General features: G+C 42.9%; 1 protein-coding gene across 1 annotated transcript; it reads left to right on the top strand.

Annotated features, from left to right (window-relative positions):
• The first annotated feature begins 2,742 nt into the window (after positions 1–2,742).
• On the top strand, positions 2,743–5,672 carry fem1a (fem-1 homolog a). The gene has a single exon (XM_066696249.1). It carries the CDS (start codon positions 3,023–3,025, stop codon positions 4,871–4,873), a length of 1,851 nt encoding a protein of 616 aa, XP_066552346.1. The 5' UTR covers positions 2,743–3,022; the 3' UTR covers positions 4,874–5,672.
• Positions 5,673–11,624: the final 5,952 nt, after the last annotated feature.

Here is an 11,624-nt window from a genome sequence, read left to right as displayed (position 1 = left end):
CTCATAACTGGAAGGTTGTTGGTTCAAATCCTGGGTAGGGCAGTGCTGTTGTACCCTTGAGCAAGGTACTTCACTTAGTAAAATGCCCAGCTGTATAAATGAGTAGAAATGTAAGTCGCCCTGGATAAGAGCGTCTGCTAAATGACAAATAATGTAATGGAATGTAATGGAATAGAATCCCTCTTGCTGCCCTGGAGGGGGCACTTCGCGGATCACACGTTTCTCCAAGAGAGCGGCGATTTCGGCGCGAAGTGCCACATACTGTAACGGGTCCTTCACTCGTGTCCACACCACGCCTCTGTAGGGGGATGGACGGGTCTGGAACTGTAGGGAGTAGCCAACTGTTATAATTTGGAGCTGCTAGGAGGTGTATGGGTGGCCAAGAGGCTGCTGGAACGCTTCAGGGCCACGGCGCGGGAGGTGGAGGGGGCGGAGGTCTGCTGCCCGTCCTCTTGCTGCGGCTCCTGGCATTAGGCCTGGCTCTACTGCGGCAGGCCTGGGTAGGCACCTGCCTGCTGGTGAGTTGCTGGCGCAGGTCAGCAGGAGGGCAGGGCTGCTGCTGCCTGGGGGCTGGCCTTCTAGGCCCTGCAGTTTGTCTACTACTTGGGGGTACACTCGGGCTAGCTGTAGTGACTGCTTTCTCTCCTGAAGGGAGCATGCCAGCATGCCCTCCACGGACGGTCCAAGCGTGAACCCAGGCGAGATGGGGGCATCCATCAGCCGAGTCCTGTCTGCGTCCGGGACTTGCCTCGGCTGGGATAGCCAGGGTTGACTGCGTGCCGCCACAATGGCTGCCAGGGAACGGCCATTCGCACGTGCCCCATGGCACATGACCATCACTAGGAAGTCTGCCGCCGCAGCCAACTCCCCAGTAGGCTGTGGGGCCCCTGGGGACCTCGCATTGGGGGCCTCCGCCAGCTGGGCGATGTAGAGGGCCAACAGGGACTCCGTATTGCAGAGGCGGGCCGCCTGGGCTCCAGCCTCATATGCTCGGCGGAGCATTGCCTCTGTCACCCTGCACTGCCTGTTAGGACAGGACAGGTCCCTTGGCGTCGCAGAGAGGGGGGGCAAAGACACCAATGCCGAGATGGTGGAATTCACCCTGGGTCCTGGCGTAGACCTCACCTGCCCGTGCTTGGGTGGGGGCCGTCGCCGGGTGGTCCCAGGAGGATTGCGTAATAACGTATTTATTTTAAGGCAAGGGGTCAACTTGGTATATCATAGTATATATAGTATTTAGATATGGGTAAGAAGTATTGTTGCAAATGTAATCTTTTGCATATGGTTAGTCATAGTACTATGCTTGTTGTTGTTATTGTATACGAGATAGCTGTTATCACGTTGTTTGGTTTTGTTCTGTTTTTCAGAGTCGGAGTTGGCTACCTTATCTACAAAAGGCTTCATAATTTATTCCAAGCCCATATAATTGTTTTTGTAAACGATTTTCAGTACATATTTTACTCCTAACAGCTAGCACATACATCATGAACTTAAGTCTCAGATATAAATGTTGCAAGGCAACAGGAATCGTTAGAGATTATATGACTTGAAGGTAAGGTCACTGTATTATACCACAAGTCCCTATATCTGCTAGATGTGTGTAAATAGCCAAGAAGGGCAAGGTGAGTGATTTAGGAGAGTAATTAGATTAACATAGACCAATTAATCAACTCATTTCATTGTATTTGTTTACTAGTCATGTAAAACAACAGGAGTCTTCGATATAACAGGCATCACAAAAGTACCACCAAATTCAATCTGAAATGGGATGTGTAGCGCAGGGTATCGGGCACCTATGAGCTGAAAGACAGTGAGCGCCTGGGTCCTCCTACTAAGCAGGCATCGCTGACTGTAGCGCATTGCCCCCTGGTGTCATGTTTATTTAATACAGCGCATGCAGTGTTAATACAAATGCCTTTTATGATCAGATGAAATATAATTATGTCAAATTAGATTGTCCAGACGCTGTGGGTATATATCACATCGGAAATGTCTTTGTATACATGTATTATTATTGGTGATTTTCCAGAGATGCTTGGGATTTCAAGCACATTTTAAAATTATATTTATAATTCATAATTAAATTAGATAGAATTTTAGTAAATGAGCCAAGTAGTATTTCTTTCTTAAAATTTGTATAACTTTGAAATTGAACTATAACTGTAAGCAAGATGTCATCTGAAACGTATATGCTAAAAGCAGTGATTTCTAATATGTCTCTATAAAATCAAGTTTATTTTATTCGATTGAAAGTTTTTATAATATGGGCTCACCTCAAAATATGGACGTGTTCTTAAATAGTTACTTTTTAACGTAGCATAAAAGGTAGTATTAAATAACTAATCGTAGTTCACTCTAGATTTTACATAAACGTACTTTTTTTACATAAAAGACCTTTAAGTGTGCTCCAGTCCAAGATACTTTCCATAGACGATATTACGGATGACAACATAAACAAACAGCAGTGCGCATGCGTTACAGTTGTATGCCCATCTTGTGCTGCGTTCCGATTGGTTACCAAAAAATGCCACTACCCTCTCCCAACTGTTTTGATTTGTCGAGAGCCCACCCATCCGTACATGGAACTGTTTAGGCAACTATGCATGATGGGGAATGAAGTTCGAATTCGCGAACGGGTCTATAGTTGTGAAGGGAACGATACTTCCCAAAAAACTACATGTTCCAGGAACATTTGGAATACGTTGCGGAAAAATATATTTTTAAAGCTTGCACTGCTTTCTGTGAATTGTATTTCAAACAAAGCGACAGCTGTGAGGGAAGACACGGAGCACTGGCTGCGGTAAGACTACAACTCTCGTTATGCTCAGCGGAAATGGTAAACAGAGAACTGTCAAACTGCATAGTCTCCATTTTGTCAGCAGCTTTAAAATGTCTGAAAATGCAAGCAAGAGGCAGAGACACAGATAGGATTTGTTTTTAATTTTGAAAACTGATTTTGTTTCACGCTTTATGGACGCGACACGGGGTTAAATGGCCGAAGGAAAGTCTCAGCGCCGGTAAAATGGATATTAAAACTGCGGTTTTCAACGCTGCCAGAGATGGGAAGCTGAAACTTATTCAGAAGTTGCTGAGCAACAAAAGTCCCGAGGAGTTGGAAGCGCTGGCGGAGGAAAAGACCCAAGGGGGCACTCCTTTACTAATTGCCTCCAGATATGGACATCTGGAGGTCGTGGACTATTTACTGGAGCACTGCAAGGCAAATGTGGAGCTGGGGGGCTCTGTTAATTTTGACGGGGAGACTATTGAAGGAGCCCCCCCTTTGTGGGCAGCTTCTGCAGCAGGGCACTTGCAGGTGGTGAGGAGTTTGCTGAAACATGGGGCGTCCGTGAACAACACTACCTTGACAAACTCCACTCCTCTGCGGGCCGCCTGCTTTGACGGCCACTTGGAAATAGTGCGCTACCTGATTGAGCACAAGGCCGACATGGAAGTGGCCAACCGCCATGGGCACACCTGCCTTATGATCTCCTGCTACAAAGGGCACAAGGAGATCGCCAAATACCTGCTGGAGAAAGGGGCCGACGTGAACCGCAAGAGCGTGAAGGGCAACACGGCCCTGCACGACTGCGCCGAGTCGGGCAGTCTGGACATTATGAAAATGCTGCTGAAGTGTAATGCCCGTATGGAGAAGGACGGCTATGGCATGACACCCCTGTTGGCAGCTAGTGTGACAGGGCACACCAACATCGTGGAGTACCTCATCCACCAGCCACGCTCCTCCAAAGAAGAGCGCATCGACGCTCTGGAGCTGCTAGGGGCCACCTTTGTGGACAAAAAGAGGGACTTGCTGGGGGCCATGAAGTATTGGAAAAGGGCAATGGAGATGAGGCATGGAGACAAGGGCTGTGTCATCTCCAAGCCACAGCCTGGGCCGCCAGTTTTGGCATACGACTACTCCCATGAGGTGACTACCAGTGAGGAGCTGGAGGCCCTGATCACCGACCCCGACGAGATGCGCATGCAGGCACTGCTGATCCGCGAGCGCATCCTGGGGCCCTCACACCCCGACACTTCTTACTACATCCGCTACCGGGGGGCAGTGTATGCTGACTCGGGCAACTTCGAGCGCTGCATCAACCTGTGGAAGTACGCACTAGACATGCAGCAGAGCAACCTGGACCCGCTTAGCCCCATGACGGCCAGCAGCTTCCTGTCCTTCGCTGAGCTCTTTTCCTTTGTGCTGAAGGACCGTGCCAAGGGCACCCTGGCCACCCGTGTCACCTTCGCTGACCTCATGGGCATCCTGTGCAAGAGCGTGCGGGAGGTGGAAAGAGCCATCGCCCAGCAAGACAACCCACCAGAGGTACCCCAGTTCACCAAGGCCCTCTCCATTATCCTACACTTGATCTACCTGCTGGAGAAAGTGGACTGCAGTGCCGAGCAGGAGCACCAGAAGAAGCAGACGATCTACCGGCTGCTCAAACTCAACCCCCGGGCTCGCAATGGATACACCCCGCTGCACATGGCCGTGGACAAGGACACCACCACCGTGGGGCGCTACCCTGTGGGCAAGTTCCCCTCACTGCAAGTGGCCCTTCTGCTCTTCGAGTGCGGGGCAGACGTGGACTCACGCGACTTTGACAACAACACCCCCCTGCACGTGTCGGCCATCAATGGCAGCCCCGAGATCATGAGCATGCTCATCGAGGCAGGCGCCCACTTTGATGCCACCAACTCCCAGCGCAAGACAGCCTACGAGCTGCTGGACGAGAAGGCCAAAGCCAAGAACACCGTGCACCCTCTCAATCATGTCACCCTGCAGTGCCTTGCCGCCCGAGCTGTGGAAAAACACGCAGTCCCTTACAAGGGGCTCATCCCTGAAGAGATGGAGCCCTTCATTGAGCTGCACTAAGCCCTCTCTCTCTCTCTCTCTCTCTCTCTCTCTCTCTCTCTGTGTTTCTCCATGTCTCAGTGCATTTTCTTTTACTTGAGACTACCAAGAAACAACTATTTAACTGTTGTCTTGTTATATCAGTCTGCGCTACAAGCTTACTTATGAAGCTGGGGCAGAAGAATAGGAGGAGGCAAGGGGGTCAAAATTGCCAAAAGCTTGCATGTTTCGGGCTTGGGGGTCAGGCGGGGTGGTTTTCTCCACGGCCTCGTGGGTACCGATTTGTCTGTCCAGTACCTAGTTCCTTATTTTATTTTATGTCTAATTTTACTAAAACAATTAGAAGCAATGTCATCCAGACCATGCTAATGCTGCAATTAACAGATGTCACCCAGTGCTTACCTGAATGTGTCTCAGTAGGTACAGCGATCTGCATACTTGAGGCTGCTTGTTAAAATCCTGTTTGTACTGTCCAGAGCTGATTTTAGCAGCTGTGTTGCAAATCCATTTACAGCTTATCAGTGGTTCCAGGAACAGGAGTTAGATTCTGAACCCGAGAACTGGGAGCGGGACAAGCACGTTTTCACACCTTAGTCTTATTTTAATTTTTAATCTCATGATCTATATTTTGTTGTTGTTGTTGTTGTTGTTGTTATTCATTTGACCTTATTTAAAAGCACTTTGAAATTCTAGTTCTATTATTTTGCATCAAATCATGGACTTGCACAGTAACTGGAGTTCCCGTGTTTAATTGAACAACACCTACACGAAAAAAGAAAAAAAGTTAAGATGCCTGAATAAAATTCAGTTATCCTGCAAACGTGTAAGCATTTTTTGTGTGGATTTCATATCAGATTTCATGGCCCAGACTTACTGGTTAACTGGGTAATCTTTGTCTCGTATTCACATTGTCATTTAATTATTAAGACTTATTCATTGTTCGGTTCATGTCTTTGTTCAAGAAGACTCATTTTCTAGAATATTTGCATGGTAAACCTACTAGCAACTGCAAAAAATGTATGATTGTGTGGAGTGATTTAGCAAAGGATGTAGAACATAATCTACCCTTTAATTGATCCTTGATTGATTATCAGTCTGAAATAACTAGAAACTAGATTCCTGGCTTTATTTTTAAAAGGGTGTCAGAAAGTCTTGACCTACATGTGGTTTGTTTTAAGTTTAAGTATTATTTTCAACATGACTCTTATTCAACAAAGATGTGTAAAATGTACGTAGGGGTGGCATGCTTTACCAAAACAATATAGCATCCAATACAAAAATGTGTTAAAGAGAATCAAATTGCAGCATAATGCACAGCAATGTAGCAACAGTGGAACTAAGGACAAAGCAGAAGTGATTGTGATAGTATCCATGTGAAGTAGGGCTGTATTGGTGGTAATTTAGTACAGCAGCTGTCACTTGTGGCCCTGGAGAGCCACAGCGCTGCAGTCTACCTTGTAAGAGTGCTACGACTTATTTCAGCAAGTGGTTCTAAGCCTGAGAAAATGATTAAATGCATTAAGTAATTGAGTTATCCACCTGCATCAAAAGCCAGGAGGAACTACAGCAATCCAGGCCTCCCTTGCTGTAGAAAATAGTACTTGCTTCCCATACCATTGCTCAGACTCAACATATCACTTTCAAAAGGGAGATGCCTGATTTAAAATAACATAAGCAAATGGGCTAAGAATAACATTAGCATACAGACTGTAAATCAGGGCAAGTCTTTCCAAAGCATCCCATCCGATTCTGACTTTGCGCATCATATTTTGGTCTTCCAACTTTCCTAGAAATCTTTTTTACCCTTTCTTTTTTAATGTAGTTATTCCTAGACATTAGTGACATTAGAGTCATGCTAGCACATTTAACCCCCCCCCCACCCCACAGCCACTAAGGACAAAAAAAAAATGTCACGTTATAGCAGTATCCAAAGCCCAACCACCCTGTGCAATTACTCAGGGTCCTTTTTATAGCAGGATTGAAATGGGAGTATGAAAGTAAAAATAAATGCTGTGCAAGGCTTGTGCTTCAGGGTATAATGCAGGTTAACTGGCTCCTGCCAAGTTCTCGCCTCTCAGCTTAGCAGAGAAGTTCTCAGTTACTGTCCACTGCTGCTGCTCTCATTTGAGCCGAGTGATTTCAGTGTGAAAGCATGCAGGAATACGAATATTGTTTCTTAACATCAATGTCCATTCTTTATATGAAGAGCCAGTGTTTGAAAGCAATCAAATGAAGAGAAGGCAGGGGTGGTAAAGGAAGATAACTTTTTTTTTTTTCCCCACTATGATCTCTGGAATATGAATATCTTTACATCTCTGAATAGGCTTCAGGTTGACTTAGTATGATATGATCTGTAAGACGGTTTGGGTGAATTCAGTTTAATACAAATAGGAATGATACATTCAATTTTCAGTTGTAATAGTTGTCTGTGTGTATATATTTATATATATGTATAAATACTTGGTTCTTGGACTGGATTAAATGCTACATGTTAGCCATGATCAATTGAAAGGCATTGGGGTTTTGTGCTTGGGTTATTTTTAAACTTTAAATTTAACATGAAATGTTATGAACCGAAAATTACCTTTGTGAAGCGCAAAATTAATCTATTTATTTGAATATTGAAAGGTAATTTGTGTTAATTATTTTCACAGTTCGTTTTGGTTGCTAACAGAAGATCTGCAGGTTTTTTGTTATTATCGCTGACGTGCATTTTAACCCTGCAAAACCAAGGCAGCTCATCATGTGTATGAGTAAATTGCAAATTGGTCACAACATGGGTTAAATCATCTTAACTGTACATAATTAGGCTTGAGGCAATTTTGCTCTACAAGTCATCAAGTTGCATCTAGCTTTTCTTTTTCTTCAGGGCACATGTATAGGTTATGTCCAAGGTCTTCGGGAGAGGTGCAGTATTCTGCATAATCAATGTGTGTCCAGCGGAAGCAATGGTGGCACTGCGCCTAAAGCAAATCAAGGAGAGTAATTAACTTTCTTTATATCAGATATATTAGGTAATAATAGTTACTGTAACATTTAGATGAAATACAAATTGTATTCTCCAAATGTGAAATGGCTCCTGTTTATAAACTGATTACCATATGAACAAAATGTGCTGTTTTAATTCCCACCTTTCAGGCATTCAGTTGAGGGTTTCATTTTTAAACCAAGGTGGGAATTTAATCAAACTTTGAGATAGCCGCTAATGAAGAATGAAAAAGCTGTACTTAATACCGGTTTCATATTGTGTTAAAAGGTGCTCTGTTCTAAATGTAAATTCTAAATTTGCTGTTACTGGTTGTTTTTAAGTTTAATTTTAATAAGTTGCTGCTTTATGTAAAAAAATGTGATATATTGTAACAATTGTAAGTTGCTCTGGATAAGGGTGTCTGCTAAGAATTGATATATATTAGAGAATCCTGAGTCTGGCGAGGCACGAATCTGGGAATCATATTGCTGTGGTATTGTTTATCAGTAAAGGGCTCAAGTGGTGTGTGATACTTCACACTTCATTTAAAAGTTTCTTCCATCTTTATATTTTTAGCTCAATTTGAATGTGCTGTATTCATGATGATGATGATGTCCTTGCCTGAGTCAGTCCATCATGTTGCAGGTCATGCAGTATTCCTGTACATTCCTGGCAACAGACACATTAACAACTATGACTTTTCATTCTGTGTTATGTTATTTTATGCATTTAACTTCTTTTGCATGTACAATTGAAGTATCCTCTACTTCTCAGCCTCTCCCCCAAACTCCTCTACCTCTCACCTCTGCTGCAGTGTCCTCAGTCTCTCCTCCAGACTCCCCAGCTGCTCCACATCAGGGCCCTGCCTCGCCCTCAGAGGGCCCCAGCTTGGACCTCTCTTCACCTGCGCAGGCTGGGCTCTGCCAGCACAGAAGAAGAGGGCCCTGCAGCCACACGACGACCAGCATTCCTGAAACCATCTTCAAAGACCAGGTTTTTTTATGGTATTGGGCACTAGTTCTATGACTAAATGACATATTATTACAATGCATTTTTATTGTCTTTTTATAACTAAGCTTGTTTTGGGGGTGTGAGCTTGGTATGTAATGAAGTGTAATGATAAGTGTTCTGTTATACCTTTCATATTATATTAACAGTGGAACAAAGTCAGTTCAAATACAAATGAATACACACATTACTTTGTCAGATACACTTGTTGTATATGCTGCAGTGTAAATGTCCCTTATAATTTTTTTATAGAGACCAGTTATATTCTTCCTTTCCTCCTTGTGACCTTCAGCCCCCCTATCCTCCCTTCTCTGTTGTTCACACATACCCCAACCATTATTATTTTTATTTATATTTATTTATTTATTGATTGATTGATTGGCAGACACCCTTAGCCAGGGCGACTTACAAAATATAAGCGCAATACAAAGTGCAAAAATACAGTTCAGTACAAGACCTCAAACATTACAAATTCAGATTTACATAATACATTATACAAATTGCAAGTTACACAAGTGAATACAATAAATGTAGTCTTACATCCTGGAAAGTATAAGCTAAGTGCGGTCAAGATGTTAGGTGGCAGTCAAGGGCTACAGGAAAGGGAGCAAAGGGGAAATCAATAATACGAGTTCTAGTAACGCAAGAAGCATGATAAAACGTAAAGTGCTATCTTACAGGAGAGTAAAGTACTAATATTACTAAGTATTGTCTGAAAAGATGTGTTTTGAGTAAGCCTTGAAGGAGGCCAAGGACTCTGCTGTTTTGACTTCACTGTCATGTCACATCAAGCCATTTTCAAGGAGGTTAATTGGTGTACAAGGGACATTGACTGCTTCACTCAACTATAAAACAATACTGCAAATACTAAATGTATTATGGCAATGAAGAAGTACAGTAGGTTTCCCTCTTCCCTGTTAGAATGATCTCTGTAGTGGTCTCAGCCTACTATTTAGTGCAAGTTTTTCACTTTGATTACTTTGATTATATGAACGCTTTTACTTTTTCATTTGTGTTCTCCCGTTCCAGTCCATGTGCAGTGCAGAGCAGATCTATTTGAGCAATGAATAAAGTTTCAGAAGTATTGAAAGTCCCTGTGTCCTCAGATAATTTCTCAATTGGACTTAAATTGGTGAAAGCAACAATGGCAGTAACCTTAGGGACCAATCTGTGATAAGGAAGATGTGCTATTTGTAAATTACAGTCCTTACTGTAAAGGAGAAAACATGCATTGGAGAAAACCTCATTGAGATTAGAGGAGCATTGTTCAGATGGAGATGTAGTTACACTGACTTTTACAATTATTAAAAAGTTAATTATATTTGTGTGTATGCATGCTATACTGGTATTATGAGTATTCTGAACTTAAATATACAATATATGACTTATGAAAGTGCAAAAATGCTTTTAAAAAGACTAAATATATACATCACTAGGAGAGATTTTTATCAAAGGTCTAATTTATATGATCTGATGTAATTATGATATGATCTAATTTAAAATTAATGTAGTCTCAAGAGCTGTAGAGCTATCTTTATTTCAGAAGGTAATATTAATGCTGCAATGCACATAATAGGTTTCTTTCTGTGATATAAAGGTTATTTTTTAAGACAAATCTGGAAAGTTGGGTATTTTCCATTTGTATGTGTGTGTTTATATTTTGGTTTATTTATTTGTAACAGCTGTGTGAGTTTTTCAGATCAGCTATGCATATTATTTGTGGTTAGTCAGACTATTTAGATATGCACAGGTTTATTTCAGTAATAGATCAAGGTGCTTCTATTTGCTTACAGCAAGGTGTTTAAGCCATTCGTAATCATCCAATATGCTGATCTTTTTTCTTTCTGTTTTCTATTAAGTAATTTACACATACCCGTACACTGATTTAGTCTATTGTTGCCAAGAAAATGTGCATGCTTCGTTTCTACATTGTTTCTTTGGCAGCCTACAGACACATACAGTTAATAATATGCAGAGGGAGGAAATTAATTTAATTTACATTATGACATTCTGCCCTGCAATTTAAGATGGTGTTCAGTACCTGTACTGTTTAATAATGCCATGAGACCTTTAAGAGACATTCAACTGAGGACCATAAATAGTCAGTTTAATATGTCATTCCATGCTGGTTTGAAATGTCTGGTGCCCCCTGCTGGTCTAGATGCATTAACATCTTCAACCCTGTTTCTGGACAGCCTCAAGTTATGGGTGCTTTGATTGAAGTTTTACAGAGGTTGGTCTTGAGGGCGCTTGTTTCTGAAAGATCTCTAAATTAACAAATTTGCCACAGCTTCATTAACCAAAAGTTTTGTTTATGTCACATATTGGTCTCCTGCATTCAAGCACTACATTTAACTGTAGAATGGCCCTTAATATTAGGGTCAATTTCAGTTGATATCACTTTTATTGGAGTGGCTAGACCAAGTAGATCTGTCCTACACCAGGAGTGCTACCTCCTGAAGAAGTGCCTCTTTCTTCTCCCTTTGTCTGACTTCGCCAACCTGGGACAAAATACCTGTCCATCACCTGTCAGGCCAGGTGACCGGCGGACACATCTGGAATTCATGAAGCTCACTCTGTATAAGGGAAACAACCCAGCTAAGTCCCCGCATAGTACCTGAGGGGGAAAGCGAGCAGGGTGTAGGAGAGTGAAACAGAGGAGAATGGCAAACCTGCCTATTGACCCCAATGGTATGAGAGCCCGCTTTGGAATTAACCACCCTGGGCTGCATAATAATCCCCCTTTTCCAATAACGACTACAAGACTGCCTGCTGCACTAGAATGTCTGCTGCATG

The sequence above is a fragment of the Amia ocellicauda genome, chromosome 22, assembly GCF_036373705.1.
Source record: "Amia ocellicauda isolate fAmiCal2 chromosome 22, fAmiCal2.hap1, whole genome shotgun sequence".
Taxonomy (NCBI): Eukaryota; Metazoa; Chordata; class Actinopteri; order Amiiformes; family Amiidae; genus Amia; species Amia ocellicauda.
Note: the sequence above shows the minus strand (reverse complement) of the source record. Positions and strands in the feature narration are given on the sequence as shown.

Excerpts from the sequence above, each read along its gene's own strand:
- fem1a (XM_066696249.1), top strand. The coding sequence starts at position 3,023 with ATGGATATTAAAACTGCGGTTTTCAACGCTGCCAGAGATGGGAAGCTG.